The sequence below is a fragment of the Lagopus muta genome, chromosome 6, assembly GCF_023343835.1.
Source record: "Lagopus muta isolate bLagMut1 chromosome 6, bLagMut1 primary, whole genome shotgun sequence".
In the NCBI taxonomy this organism is placed as follows: domain Eukaryota; kingdom Metazoa; phylum Chordata; class Aves; order Galliformes; family Phasianidae; genus Lagopus; species Lagopus muta.
The window spans coordinates 5916067-5931876 of record NC_064438.1 but is presented as its reverse complement, the minus strand read 5'-3'; the positions used below and the strand labels follow the sequence as shown (position 1 = coordinate 5931876).

At 44.8% G+C, this 15810-nt stretch overlaps 2 protein-coding genes across 3 annotated transcripts; both read right to left on the bottom strand.

The window, feature by feature from the left end:
- Nucleotides 1-992: 992 nt before the first annotated feature.
- On the bottom strand, nt 993-4552 carry LOC125694316 (prolactin-releasing peptide receptor-like). 2 transcript variants are annotated; one of them, XM_048947308.1, is made up of 2 exons: nt 3896-4552; nt 993-3009 (listed from the first exon to the last, which is right to left on the bottom strand). In XM_048947308.1, exons 1-2 carry the CDS (start codon nt 4022-4024, stop codon nt 2248-2250), a joined length of 891 nt encoding a protein of 296 aa, XP_048803265.1. In that variant the 5' UTR covers nt 4025-4552; the 3' UTR covers nt 993-2247. The 2 variants fall into 2 exon arrangements, with proteins under 2 accessions (XP_048803265.1, XP_048803263.1); XM_048947306.1 differs by lacking the exon at nt 3896-4552 and having other exon boundaries at nt 993-3330.
- A 5998-nt stretch (nt 4553-10550) lies between these two features.
- On the bottom strand, nt 10551-15711 carry CCDC32 (coiled-coil domain containing 32). Its single transcript, XM_048947341.1, has 4 exons — nt 15553-15711; nt 15157-15400; nt 12603-12759; nt 10551-11266 (listed from the first exon to the last, which is right to left on the bottom strand). The coding sequence occupies exons 2-4, from the start codon at nt 15392-15394 to the stop codon at nt 11128-11130; spliced, it is 534 nt and encodes a 177-aa protein (XP_048803298.1). The 5' UTR covers nt 15395-15400; nt 15553-15711; the 3' UTR covers nt 10551-11127.
- Between the last annotated feature and the right edge of the window lie 99 nt (nt 15712-15810).

Genomic DNA, 15810 nt, shown 5'->3' with positions numbered 1-15810 from the left:
CAGCAGTCAATCCGTCCATCCATCCACCCATCCATCCACCCATCCATCCATCCACCCCCCACCCATACATCTGTCTGTCCTCCCAGCTCCATACTTCTCTTCTGCCACCACACACTTGAAAGTGCAGCACAGTCAGAGCGCAAAATCCCAGGGAAGGAATGTGATTATTCCAAAAACCATTAATTTAAGTAAATGATCATGAGCTCTTTGCTGCTTCCCACCTGATTCATCCCCATCAGAGGCATCCTCTGTGCTCAGCAGCACAACGGGGCTGGGAAATGCAAGTGCTGGGTGGCTTCAATCTCCCTTTTTTTTTTTCCCAGTTAATTAAATGTAGAACTAATCACATCAAGCACTGTTGTTGTGAGCACCACGTGCTCTCTGGCAGCGTGCAGGCAAATGGAATTCAGAGCACAATCTCACACTTGTGCAGAGTTCCTCAAGCAGAAGGCTATGGAGCAGCAGGCTACTGCACCCTAAATCTGAGAAGTGTGAAGTGGATACTGAGACCCATTATTGGCCATTGCAAAATTTCAGGTGAATCTGGGGTATGGGCAATTCTGTAGTAACAAGTCCAAATGAGTGAAAGCACACTGGGAGTCATTTCCCTGTAAATAAAAGAAAGACAGGAACCACCAAGCTGTGTCATAGCAAAGCTTCCCTGAAAATCTCAGAGCTCCAGCCCTGGTTCCAGCTAGACTCCAAGCAGCTGCCTGTGACAGTGATGGATAAACACTTCCAGATTGATTGTTTTCCTGTGATGGGATCAAATTGCATGTATGGGGAGTGACTGCAGGCCTTATCTTTTTGGTTCAAATCAATACAAACGCACAGCCTGAGCTTTTTAAAGCTTTTATTAGCAGAAGGGACAAGCAGTGACCTGGGCTTAGCAAAATACTCCAGCACAAATACTTCAGCCTTGGTCCTAAGCACAGCCTTATGTAGCCAGAAGAAAGCTGCAAGAAGCCAACAGAGTGAGCAGTGCTGTGTACCATGTGTACCATGAAGGTCTCAGCAGTAAGGTGAGCCAACAGCAGGTTGTTGCCTGAGGGCTGTTAAGGTCCAACCAACATCTGGAACACGAGAGTCCAACTCACAATTTATTCAGCAGTTTTGGGGTCAGAGTAGCCCATGAGCAGGATTCCCACCCCCGCCCGAGAAGAGCATATAACTTCTCTGCATATAAACCACTCTGAGTGGAGACTGTGACTTCTTCCTCAGCAAGCACACAGCTTGGTACCTTTCTTATTACCTACTCCATTACTTTGAGCCCCGTCTACTTCGTCTTGTTTGGCTGCACACTTCTGGCTGGAGAAACTGGGACTATCCTATGAGGTTATGCAGACGAGATTACTCAGAAAGACAAGCAGATGATGGAAGTGTCTCAACACAAGCTGTGGTGTTGTGCCCTGCATGCTAGCTGGCAGAAGAATACACACTTCTGAATGTATAACGTCCTTTCACCAATGGACTGCAATTTAAACAAAAAAAAAAAAAAAAACAGCTCTTTAAGTGCTGCCTGAAAGAACTGATGTTCCTCCAGAGGCAGAAAATGCTATCTGTTGCTTAGGAACAATCTTTATTCTACAAAATGACAATGTGTACTCCAACGACTTCTTTAAATGCACCCAACATCTTGTCCACCCCTATATACACCACAGGGAGACGTCTTTGTGCTGCAAATACAGCACCAGTTCCTGGCATAGTAAGCTGTGATTGGAGATCTAGTGTATGTATATACCCCATCCCCAGCTTTGCTGCACAACCAGTGGTACAGCATGAACATTTCTCCTTGCTCATGAAGCACTCGTATTTGGGCAGATTTTGACTGCGTCAGTGTGTGTAGGCATTCCTGAAAACTGAAGCTTATGGAACACTACCATCACACCAATTATATACCCAGTTGTGAATCCAGATATATATACGTTGTTCTATTTCAACAAGGCAAGGGAAAGCTGTTTCATTGGCACTGATTCTTGAGTCAGACCAGGTGGAAACATCCACCAGTCTCTATGGGGGCTAGCAGGTAAATCCTGCTCAAGATTATGCTATTTTCACATGGTTGTGGTATTCATTGTTGTTGTGCTGGTGTGCTTTGTGTCAAAGAATAAAATGTCCTTGAGCTGCTCAGAAGAGATGCTACTTGAGGACAGACATCCCTTCACTTGGTTCTGTGGTGCTTGTTCTCCCCGCCAGGCACAAGCATCTACATCCAGGCCCAAGAGCAAGCCTGTAGGGGAAGTTCAGCTAAGAGAATCTGGTTTGCAAAGCTGTCTTATCCGGGACTCCAGCTGGGGTGTCTGCCAAGGTGGAGCAGATGTTGAACCGAGAAATCTTGTAGGACACAGTGCTGGAGCTCTTCTTCTTGCGGTAGAAGTAACTGCTGAGGTGGAAGCGGAACTTGTCATGGAGAGAGGCGTAGATGAAGGGGTTGTAGCAGGCAGAGCTCATGGCAATCAGGTGGCATGAGACCTGGATGACGTTCACATATCTCTTGTCCAGGATGGTGAACTCTTCGTCAATGTCTCTGATAAAGTTGACGACCTGGAGGGGCAGCCAGCAGACAGCAAAGCAAACTACAGAGACGGTGAGCACCCGGAAGGTCTTCTGCTTCATTTTGCTCCACTTGTCTTGGCACGGGTAGGCAGCTCCTGGGATGTTCCTCTTCTGCAGGTGGTGGGAGATGGCACAGAAGGAGACCGATACTGCCAGCAGCGGGAGCATGTAGGACAAGAGGAGCATCAGACATGAGTAAAGCAGCCGCTCCCTCTCCTTGTGCTTCCAAAACTCCTCGCAGATGATCATGTCATGGCCAATGGTGTTGAGATCCAAGTATTGCGTGTGCAGCGAGGTGGGAACTGAGGCCAGGATGGAGAGAAGCCAGATGCAGGCCATGATGCAGACACAGGACTTGCAGCTTGTCCTTCGGCGGATGGGGTAGGCCACGACGATGTAGCGGTCAATGGCGATGGCGGTAAGGGACAGCACCGAGACAAACACGGTGGTGGCCTGCATCAGGGTGACAAAGTAGCACATGAACATCCCAAAAAGCCAACCCCGCACCTCGAAGGCATAGGAGACAGTCAGAGGGACACAGGCCAGGCACATGACAAAGTCAGCCGCTGCCAGGTTGCCAATGAGGAAATTGGTGGTGCAGTGCAGCTTTTTGGTGAGAGTGATGAGGAGAATGAGGAAGAGGTTCCCCAAACACGCCACAGCCACCAGGGTGGCGTAGAGAGGGATGAAGAGCGGCTTAAGCTCCAGCAAGAGGTCGAGACCTGTGAAGAGAGGGGCTGAGGTGTTCTGCCAGGAGTCATTGGAGAGTGCCATGGAAAGGGCTCAGCAAGGCAGGGGCCCAACAAGGCTTGACCCTGAAGAGGAGAGAGACTCACTGTGGTTGTGCTTCTGGGCAGAAAGACCAGTCCCCAGTGTCTAATTCCACAAGGTTTAGGTCTCTGTAGTTGCATACTGAAGCTTTGGTGTGGAAAAAACAGGGAGCATGGCTAGGAAGTGGTTAACTGAACAGTCTTCCTGCTGCTGTGAGCTGTCTGCTAGAGAAAGCAGCTCGGGATGTGAGATTGAAAGTAACCTGAGCTGACACGCAGCAGGGAAATAAAGGCACCCATATTTCTTCTTGCTCCCAGTGTCTCGCTGTCAGCCTTGTTCTCTGCCTCCAGCCACACAGCTGGACAGCTGGGCAGGAGTGTTCAACACATCCCAGCCCACCCAAATTTTCCCCTACCATTACTTCATCCCCTTGGATATTTACTTCTCCACAATGCTTTCCAGAGGAAAACCTGTGCACTGCCTTCCCATCACTGAGCCAACTCAGCACCCCATTCACTCCCATCCCCATCCTCCCTCTCTCTCTTTCCCCACCACTTTGGCTTGTTACCTGCAGCACTTGGTCCTTCTTAGAGTGTGTGGAAGCTGTCCTCAGAACAGCCACAGAGCTCCTGGCAGCAGCAGAACTGGGTGCAGATCTGTTCTGGCTGAAAGTGCAGGGAAAAGCAGAATTACCCATGCTGTCACATTTACCTTTGTTCCCCAGGCTGAACAGCCTCCTTACCCCTTATTAGTTAACTCCCAGAGTTTACTGAGAGATATTTTTTCTGCGTTGTGCTATAATTAAAGTAGCTTCAGGTCTGTGCATCCAGCCCTGGAAACCAAAAATCTGGATGGAAACAAGAAGCAAATATAATCACTGAATTTCCATATTTCAGTTTTTCCATCTTTCCATCCAGCATCAATATGTATATATATATTTGTTTCCTTAAGGAAGCAGGACTCCCTCTGCAGAGCACACTCACCACCCGTAGTCTGCCTGGAGCTTGCCTAGCTCCGAGAGAGCTCCAAGATCCTTCTGCTCGCTGATTGTTTCAAAAAGGATAGGGAAATGCATCTCATTCACCAGCTGTTGCTCACCGCAAGTCCTCTGGTTGCTGCAATCCTTGCTCTCACTCCTTATTGTTGCTGTGATGCCTGAGTGCTGTGATTAAAAGCTGGGGAGGAGCATGGCATTCCCACCCGCAGGGTGGGTATTCCTGCTATGTGTGGGGATGGTCATGTTTGTCCCGCTGTTCTGCAGTAAGGTCTCTTCACTGAGTTGGGGAGAATGGAGAGTGTGGGCACAGGGACCATGTGAAGGTCCTTGGCTGCTCTGCCTGAGGGAGGATGATGAGGGTGGTTGTGGGGCAGGGGGGATGGATGTCCAGCTCTGGGATAATGGACACTCAAACTTGGGGTGAGTGTGGTCCTACCATGGGGTGAAGGATAGCCAAACTGTAGGTCAGTGAATGGCCAAATATCAGGTGATGGATACCCAACACCCAACCATGGTGTGAGGATGGTCCAGACATAGAGCAAAGGCAGCTATGGTGTGAGTGTAGTCCAGTTTGGGACAGAGGGCAGCCATGTGGGGTTGAATGCATAGCCATGGGGTGAGGACAGCTGTTGGATGATGGGCACCCAACTACAGAGTAAGGATGGCACAGTCATGAGATGAGAGCAGCGATGGGATGAGGGTAGCACAGCCACAGATCAGTGGACGCCCAACCAGGGGTCAATAAATACCCAACTATGGACCAATGGACATCAAACCATGGGGTGATGGATTCTCAAATGTGGGGTGAGGGTAGTCCAGACATAGGGCAATGGACACCCAACAGTGTAGTGAGTGTTGCCTAGTCATAGGGAAAGAACAACCATAGGGTGAATATGGCCCAGTTGTGGAATGAGGAAGGCCAATGGATGAGAGTAGCTATTGGGTGATATCAGCCATGGGGTGACAGATGCCCAACCATTGGGTAAGGACAGCTCATCTGTGGAATGTCGCAATGATGGGCCAAGGACAGCCCACAGCATGAGAGTAGCCAGCCATGGGTCAACGGGCACCCAACCATTGGATGAGCAAGGCCTGCTCAAGGGGACAAGAGTGGCCCAACTATGAGATGATGGTAGCCCAGGCAGTAGGGACTACCACTGAGAAGAATATGGTACAGAGATATAAGGCACAGCACGTATCCCACAGGGCTGAACCCCAGTGCACAGCAGCACCTGCGCTCAGAGAGTGAGACTGAAGCCAGGGGAGCTGCAAGGAAGAAGTGGCAGAGGCTCCAGCTGTGTTGGAATCATGCAGAGGTGTTGAGGCAGGTGGAGCCAAGTCCCTAGTTAGATGCAAAAGGTCACAGCAGAGCTTTATTTAGGAAAGGATGAGCCAAGCCAAACAACTTTTTTTTTTTTTTTTTTTTTTAAATATCTATATATCTATATATCTATATATATATCTATATATATCTTATCATCATCCCCCCTTCCCTGTGTCATTGTTGGGGCTTGGTAGGATGTTTTTCTCATGCTAAAAATAGTGATTAAAGGGCTTTTTGGAAAAAAGAGATTTACAGTTTACCTTAAAAAAGAGGGAGTCATTATGTTTTTGGTCTTTTTTGGTGTAATACAAGATCTGCAGTTGGTGGTGAGAGGGTTCCCATGCCTTGGGGTTGTGGTGTGAAGGAGCTTACAGGCCAATGGAAGAAGTGATGGAGCTGCTCATGAACTGTATATGGAGCAAGGAAAAATTACCTCCCCAAAAATGTGAGTACTAAGTGCTGGAGAGCTGCCAGCAAGGAACTTAAGGGATTCACATAGGGGGGAAATAAACATAGAAACCAACAGAAACATACATATTTTCTTCTGACTGGGAGTTATTTGCAGCCATTTTGTGACTCTCTATCTGCTCCTCAAAGCTAGTGCTGGAGGAGGTCTGGGGGGGAGGTGGCAATGGGGATGTTGCAATGTAAGGAAATCTTGATGTGAGAGGAGATATGTGTTGTCAGAGCCACGTGCATACCTTTTGGCAGCTGGGCTTTGCTAAAGTTTTGCTTCAGAATGGTTGCAAACCCAACTGGCGTCCAAAAATGTAAGCTGAATGAGTAGAGAAACAGACCTCACAGAGCAAAGAGCAAGGCTTAAATCTCTACCATCTCATTTTTCTGCTTTTTTTTTCTCCTGGACTTGCACTGGCTACCACTGGAAAACTGTTTATTTTCTTCCCAGATCTGGTGTTTATGGGATAGATATTGTTGCAGAAATGAGATCTCTGGGAAACCCTTTGTCCATCTCAGTGCCCTTCCCATTGCGCCAGGGCTAAGATCAAGATCTTGTAGCGATGCCATTGAGATACAGTGGTGTAATGAAATGCTGCACAGCACCTGCAAAATACTAGTAACTGTTGAATGCTGAAGCATATGCAAGTGCTACTACTGTTTTGGGGCTGCATCTCTTCTTTGTTAAAATCTCTCTTCATTTTTCCCATCCTTCTGGTCCCATCTTGTAGCAGCCAGAGAGGGCTTTCCCACTTGGAAGTGGAAATGGACTTTGGAAATGATTCCCAGATGATTTCATCCTGGTGAACTGATGTATGGACCAAGATTTTAGAAACATTTAGAGAGATTCTAGGGCTGGGAAAGAATTAACCTTAGTGGCTGTTGATCAATGTGTTGTAGTTATGCCATACGATCTTGATTTCAGTTACAAGATCAAATTCATAGCAAAGGAGTTCCAATGAGATGAGAGGCTGCCAAGTGGCAAAGAATCCTATCAATGTCCATTGACTGCTGTAACTGTTTCCCTTTCATTATGCAATAGCACTATGACCAACTTGGTGGTAATGAGCTGAAGTTAAAGCCAGGGACCATTGAGCTGTTGACCTCAAGGGCTGATGTTTGGCTAGAGCTGATTGGTGACCATGAGCTTTGGTTTCATGCAGCATGGGGATCCCATAGTGATGGACCAGGAAGGGGGAGGTTTGGGGAGCTCAAAATGTGCTCCAAAATCACCTCATTACACAGATACCTGTCTCTGTGCTACCAACAGATTTCAGCAGCAAATTTGGATCAGAACATCCAAGTGACCTGACTGACTTCTCTTGGGAATGGCAGGAAGAGTTGGCCAAGGGGATTTGTTTTTGTGGCTTTGGACTTAAATCCTCTTTGCTGCTGGGGTTAATTTTATAGTCTCCCAAACTGGACTAAAAGCAGAAAATACGTGGGAGTTCAGCCAAAACCTCAGTGGGTCTCCAATGGTCTTGATCACTCAGTGTAGGTTGGGGGGTTATGGAATGACACACCAATCCCCATGCACTCCACAATTAGGAAGTGCAGGGTATCAGAGCTGCTTGTTTAACATGGTTGGGTATCTGGCTGCCAGATCCAAAGCAGGTCACTGCCCATCAGCTCTGTGTCTGATTTCTTATGAAAGATCTTTTCACCTTCATGTTTTATTTAATTAAGGGAAAATTAAAAAATCATCATCATCCGCTGCTAGAATTTATTTTTTATTTATTTGTTTGTTTTTTTATTTTTTGTAGGAATGGAAATTCTCAGAGCAGTCCTAGGAGAAGTTCAACAAAATTAGGACTTTTGGTGGGAGAAGGCTGTAAATTTGCCTGTCTGATGAATGTGGATCAGTGCTATTGAAACTGCTAAGAGCTGGCTGTAAAGGGGGGCACTCATCCCACCAAACACTCAGCAGGAAGAAAATCATCTCTGCTTCCATAGCCTGGCCGGGAGCAGCCGTTAATTTTAAAGTGCAGAACATTCTGATAAGGAAAGCAGAAGGCTCTTAAAAGATCATTTTAGATGAGAGATGCGGCTTCAACATGATAGAAAATAATGAATTACTGCTGGCTGGGATGGACACATCCACCCCATGCTGGCCAAGGCTTTACCCCACACATCCTTACCCTGGAAGAGCCTTCTCTGACCTAATCTTTATCACTTTCATAGAGCTGTAGGATAAATCCCTCATCCCAGGTCTCGTATTTCCCCTTGCCAGGAATTTTTGGCTCTGATTGGATACAAGAGGTCAGGCTAGTAGGTTCAGAGGTGAGTTTGGAAGCCGCAGTCCTCATCCTCAATCCTCATCCACCAATCGGCAGTGCTTTTTGGAGCATCAGTTTTGGGGTGTCTGCAATGACATCCCTGTGCCCAACCTACCCTGCATGGCTGATGACAGGGAATGTGAGTTTGCTGTGGTTTCCATTCCCTTTTTGGGATGAATGTTGTCATCTCTTAGAAATATTTGTGGGTGCCAGGAGTTCAGCATCTGTTAGCAGAGATTACCCAAACTCACTTCTGGACATGTCCATCCTGGCCACCTTTCCTACAGAATGGCCATCACAGCGTGGACTGTGGCAGTAGTCTTAACTCAAAATCCTAGATGGCCTGCCCGCTAAAGAGGAGCGGAATATTCTTATACTTATACTTACTCATTATACTTACTTACTCTTATACTTACTCATGCTTTGGCTTGATGTCATCTCTTTAAGCACATTGTGAACCACCTCTTTTCCCTGTATTAGTGCATAGGAGCTCTTGGAAAATTTTGGAGTTTAGAGAAATGTCCTTTCATGCTGAGAACTGTCATTAAAAGGCACAGATAAGAAGGGCTAACATGTGATTAGTAGTTTCTCACACTCTAACAATGACAATCCATGTTTGATAGTATGTACATGCTTGTGCGTAGTAGTCTGAACACACTGCATTCAAACCGTATCACTGATGGTTTGCTTTCCTCTATCACAGTGCTGTTATCAGCAGCTCTTCCTTTGTTGCTGTTGTTGCTGTTTAGATGGGCACATCCCCCAGTGTGTGAATTATTGCCACCAATAAGAAGGCAGGTGTTGCTGTGTAAGGAAAAAAAATCCTTAATGGAAATGTTGCTCACACCAGCGAGGCTTTGTCTGGGAGCTCAACAGCTTTCTTTTCCTATTATAAACCATAACAGCTCCAAGTAATGTTCTCACCAGTGAAATCATACATAACATCAACAAATGCACACATCACACCTTTTCCATATATTCTGTTTAAGCTGTATTGTAAAAAAACAGTCTTAGAGTATGAGTTTTTAAGTATAGATAATCCCAAATCTGATTCCCTTTAGGTCAGTATTTCCAAAGTGTGGTTTATCTGGCAGCTCCCAGCATGTGTTCTTCCAAACACTGTAGTGCCTTCAGTGGATGCTGTCTCTTTCCCTGAGCAATAAAGGATTTGGCTACTCAGGTGTCAATATTTATATGTAGTCAAAGTTTAAAGCTAGATTGTTTGTGTACTTACAGAATCTTTAAACTCCTCATTTGTCTTTTTCAGTCCTAATGTTTACATCCCCATTGAGTCAGACAACCTTCAGAGCAAGCCTGCAGATTGATGGGGCTGGACTCACTGCTTGATTTGGATGTGGTCTCCAATTAAATGCCAATCTATTATCGCTTATGTTTTGGCAGGTCTAAGTCTCTGCTGAAAAGACAATGCTGCACTGCTTCAGGACCTAATTTACTGTCTTGTGCTGACAGTATCAATCAACAGCCACAAAGAGAAAACTTGTGTTTCTTCCTGCATGATAATGTAACAAAACCATACTGCATAGTTCTCTGCCAGCTTTCTTAGCTATGCCAAAACCGGTGAGTGGAGCTGATATGACACTGCAGAGCCATTACATGGATCTGGGACTTTAAATGTTTTGGTACAGTTATTATGAATACATTTCTAGCTCAAATAACTTTAATGGCAATAGACAACATAATATAAAGCATCTTCACTCACTGCTAATGGCAAGAAAGAAATGTATTGACTGCAAAATAGCTTGGGTTCAGAAAAAGAAATTGCATCTTTCTCTCAGCACATTCAATTTCTGATAAATGCTCAGACGTGCCTTCATTATAGCTTGACAGCACAGGTGAGAGATGGCATTTACAGTGCTGTATCTGAATACAGCAAAGCAGAATTATTTTTAGAGATAAATGAATAGAGGCATTTGAAAGATGACAAAGGAATCCTTTTCAACAACACCAAAGCTTTGTGAGCCTTGTATCATTGACATTCAGGTGACTCACCGTGTTTCTCAAATGTTCACATTTGTTCTAATGGAGAATCACGTGTGACTGCTTTAGAGAATGGTGAGGCTGCAGTGGGTGGTTACGGCACAAAGCTAATGGTGTGGACAAACACCCAGTCACGACACTGAAGAAGCAGCAACAGAATAACAGCCAGCAGTGAATGAAACAGCACATTTATAACTAACAGAGATAGGAAACAGTGAACGTGATAAGCTCCTTTTAAAAGTGTAATTTCATACACAATGAACAATCTAATGCGCTTAAGCTACTAGAACTACCCCTCCAATTTCCCTGGTAAGAGCTTTCTTTATCTGACAGATGTACGCTGCTTCCCTCTATCGACCTTTAACGTCAACGTTGTTTTATCTGTTCTATTCTAGACCATTATGTTTTCTGATGCTTCTGAACAACTGCTACAGTTCAATATGCCTCCTGATGAGTTACAAACAATTCACATTCATGCCAGAATGATTTGGTTGCTAACACATTGGGACTACATCAAAAAAGGGTTTCAGTTCAGCATATTCTGTTCCACTCTTGTCCACAAAAAATGCCAGTCAATATCCTTGGAGGTCCAGTGCTGTTTTCTTGTTGGATTTCATTTCATTGTCTTTAAATGACTGACAATTGGCACTCATTACCCACCCCCACCCTCTTCCTAGCATTACTGTTGCTGCACACAGCTTCATCAGGGTTGGACAAGAGACAGCTCTATGGCATGGTTGCTGCATATCTCACTGCTCAGCAGCTGGATGCTCTTCTTCAGTCTCCTGTTTCTCTACCTGTGATTCTGGAGGGATGAGGTACTGTACCTCTTCAGCGTTGATGGCCACTTTATCAGGTTGCAGCCATCGCTTTAGATGCTCCAGGGTGCTGAGAGAAAGCAAAGACACAACAAAAGATAAGACAAGTAATAAAGCTTCACAAGGTATGATTTAGACTGACTGGGGAAGGTTAAGGGGGAAATACAGGCAGTACAGCTACATCCTAGAATGCTAACAATACTACAGAAGTACATAAATATATACTAATATACTTAATCTCTTACAGTCAATTTCACAATAGCTGGTCTCATGGAAAAGACCAATTCTGTCTTCATTTAAATGTTGACTAAAACTTAATATAACTCTGAAATGTGTGCATATGCTCATCTGCCAAGAAGTGACACAATTCATTCAATCCTGGCATAACAAAATTAACTTGCTCTTGCTCTTCTACAATAGTGGAAATTTTGGTAGTGTCCTTGAGATTGTTTGTGCACTTAAAAGTTAAGGTTTGCTTAATTACACTGCTGGATGAGCTTCAAATAGCTCAGTACCATTTAAGGGTGACCTCTAACTTCATTTAGTCAAAGTCTAGCAATGAAAACATTTTCACGGCTAATGTCCCCAGCCTTTAAAAACAGAGTAGAGAGAACACCTCTGTCTACAACTTGCTTTTAAATATAAATCAAGTTAACTGTCAAAGAAAGAATCTAAGACCTATTATAAACATAAATTATTTTTCATACTTGAACTCCAAAATGAGCTTAAGTAGATTTTTCTTAAGGGAGAAAGATAATCTTTTTTTTCTCCAAATAGAAGCAATCATGAAAAATGTCAGCTCAGAAAAGAGAAATGTAGAGACCATCATAAGTAAATGAGAATGTAGATTGCTTTAGCGTATAGGAAGGGACTCTCATCTTAATTCATACATCATCTACAAAAGAGTAATGGGTGAGAGAGGAAGCATTGTAAGAGAGGCACTGAACTGAGAATCATGAAATCAAATTTCAGATCTGATATCAACCCTGGAAAGTGCTTCAAATCCCACTTGTTTCTGAAGCAGTGTTTGTCTAGGCCCTCACAAAGATGCAGGGAATGGTCTGAAGTTCACTGTTAAAAGCTAACCCTTAAAAAAGGGAATTTGAGACCCATTAAGACACTTCCCCCCTACCCCAAGTGCGACAAAGGAAACTGTCAAGTAGGTTCCAGTTGTTTCCTTACTGGATCACCTAGGTAAGAGGAATGCAAAAAAAAAAAAAAAAAATTCAGTACACAGCTTTGAAAGTTCAGTCCATACATGTCCCATGTGTCCCTCTAGTGTGACCCAACTGGCATTACCAAAGCTGCTCAGAAAGCCTGTGTCAGTCTAGCAAATGTGCAGTGAGACCTTCTGTCACAATGTCCTATTGCAAGTTGCAACAATTCCTTATTGATCTGCTTATTACCTCTCATCAGATTCATGTCCGTCTATGTAAAATTCAGACTCAAACTTCTCCTGGAGGAACCTGTCCCAGCATTCCTTCTTAGCTTGTGACAGAGTACGCAGCATGTCCTTGGAGGTCACCTCTTCAGACAAACCTTTAATTCTCATCAGCTTTCTCTCTGTGAAGAGGCAAATCAGAGCTCTTTATTATATTTTTCTGAGGGAAAGGAGGAAAAAAAACCCACAAGTGTCTGCACTTCGATATCAAAAAGGTCAAATTAACATTTCAATACTTAGTCTTCATTAAGTAACTTTTTTCTTGCATTTGAAGTCTGCATGACAGTATTTCCTCCATGTAATTTTAGGTGACTCTTCAGAAGGAAACAAAGTGTAAGCAATCAGTCCACTTTGCCCACTTCTTAGCTTTAATGACTTTTCCACTTACCACTGAGTTTTGATGAAATTGCACAGAAGGGTACTGATCTCAAATGCACTGCGTTCCCACAATTTCCACGCAAATTGGCATGGAATAGAAATCACACTAACTGTAGTATGAAATCCAAATAATGCCCAAACTGAGGGGAAAAAAAACGCAGTGAGCACAGCAGTATTATCAGTAGGATATCTCAGAACAGAACGTGATATTGTGAGTTTCTCAGCCACAGGCTACAATGAAAACACTGTTCTTAGCAGACACAGGGTGATTCAGCCACAATACACAAAGCTGCAAGTAAGCAAATTTAATGAGTTTCTCCAGTCACAAAATCTCTTTATTACAGATTCTTTCTTAAATTGGGCCAGCTATTAACTTGTACTCACACTTTTTACAAAAAGGTGTATGATATGTTAGTTGAATTGCAGTAGCTCACAACAGAGCAGCTCTCCTGTGACTCTTTTTGGAGCTCGCCCTGTGTTACAGAATTGAGCTGTCACTGGAAGTATCTGGCTCTAACAATTCTTAAGACCTGAAATATCATTATCTGCCCAAATATATTGACAGGCTGATGGTACCATTCCACAATTGCTAATCCTGGCCATGTAGAAAGCCACAACTTTATGCTTCTGCTGGCTTAACCAGAATACACAAAAGAAAGTTTATGCTAGAGTTATGCTTTCATCCTGACTGTATGAAAACAAGTACAGACCTAGTCTGAAGCCTGCTTGTGAAAATTTATCCATTAGCATTTTCTGAGCACATTAGAACTGCAGCAGCAATTAATACTAGAAGAGCAAATTCTGTCTTGCTGCTATGTCACCTTTGATCAGATACCAAAACCTGTACTTAGACTGTTGTTTCACGGAAAGCTAAACCAGTAGCAAAGTCAACATGGAGGCTCTGGCAGAAATAAAAGCTTAAAATCCACTTCTGCCACACCATCTTCATTTCTCCTGGCCTGTTTCTGCATGCAGAAACGTCATACATAAGCCAAGCACATGTGTGGCTGCCCTGAGAACCAGATTATAAACTGACCCAAAATAAAAATAACTCCACAGAAAGGAAAAAGCAGAAAAGAGCCACATTGAATATTTCACTATGACTGGATGAGTAGCAGCTGAACTGTTAGAGCACAGAGGAACCCCAAAGGCTTCTCCTAACAGGCAGCAGGAGCATCCTTCCTGGAACTGACTGCTGCTATAGAACATGAAGAGATCAGGAAATATTTTAAAAAGGGTGGCTAATCCATGGCCTTAGAAATAATGACTGCTGCTTTTAGCTGTGCTAGGATGTTGACTTCCCTCATATCACATGTTTCTATTAGCTTTTACACAGCTAACGATCAATTTATGGTTTTATAGATTATGCAGGAATTAAGCAATAGCACTGAGATTATCTGTATAATCTCCCATATGTTAGAACAAAGATTCCAGCAAACGTTATTTAGAAAGCATCTTTCCTGATTCTGTCTCCCCCCAAAAATCAGGTCACAGAATTATTTGACTTTTTTTCTTTACACTCAGAAACATCTAATTATTTCTTGGAGCCTCAGGAGACAAATGCTGGCAATACAGCAACACAAAGGCTTATACAATTTCAAAACACATTTCCCCTTCCCAAGTCAGCAACAATGGAAATACACTGCACCCTTCCAGTACTTGAGGGGAGCTTATGAGCAGGAGGGGGACCAACTTTTCACACAGAGAAATAGTGATAGCACAAGGAGGAATGGCTTTAGACTAAAAGAGGGGAGGTGTAGCTTAGATGTTAGGAAGGAATTCTTTACTCAGAGGGTGGTGGGGCCCTGATACATGCTGCCCAAAGAGACTCTAAATGTTCAATCCCATTCCCATCCATCACGCCATCCTGATCAAGTCCCAAGATCTGATGGATGTCAATCCTGCCCACAGCAGGACATTGGAACTGGATGGGCTTTAAGGACACTTCCAAGCTAAGCCATTTTATTCTATGACAGGCTCCAGCTGTATTTCTCAATTCCACTAATGCAATAACTGAGTGTGGAGCTCTGTTGAGTACTTCTAAGCTGCAAAAACCAACCAAAGATGTGAGCAGCGCCCCCTCTGATGCCACAGTTGTCAGCAGGCACCTCAGCCTACCCAAAGCCTTACCCAACACTCACCTAGGGATGCTAAATACACCTCTGAGTCATTCAGGGGCGCCCAGGGCTTTGGGTTTGGTTGGGAAGGGACCCCATTGCCCTGGCTTCCTCCGTTTTTGTAGGAATCCAGGAATGAATCAGTGAAGGCCTCGCTGGCATCCTTCTGGTCTGGATGTGGCAGACACGAGCAGATTTCAGCCCAGAGGTCCTCGCTGGGCCTGATGACCATGGAGTTGATGCTCTCAATCGTTCTCATCATGAAGGCCTGCAGGGAGGGTACAAGTGGCACACGGTGAGAACGACTCAGTGTCTCTCTGCCTCTCACCAGCCACTGCCTTTTGCCCAAACCACCCCAGTGGAGCGCTGAGGGATATCTCATAGCTCCTCCGGAGCCTCCCCTCACAACGCAACACTTACACCCTTCAGGGCCCGAAGAGCCTCTCACGGTGTTAGGCCGCAGTGTTCCGGCACCCCCTCGACTCCTGTCACCACAGCTCTCCGGGACGTGGTTGTTCGGGTCACAGCAGAGCCGCTCCAATCGTCCCCCTGCGCTTCAGCACCGCTAACACGGGAAGTCACGGCGACTTCTGGCAGAGCGCCGATTGGCACCTGAGCTCAGCCAATCACCACTCTCCGACCTCTGATTTTAACCAGTCACCGCGCTCTGCCGGAAGC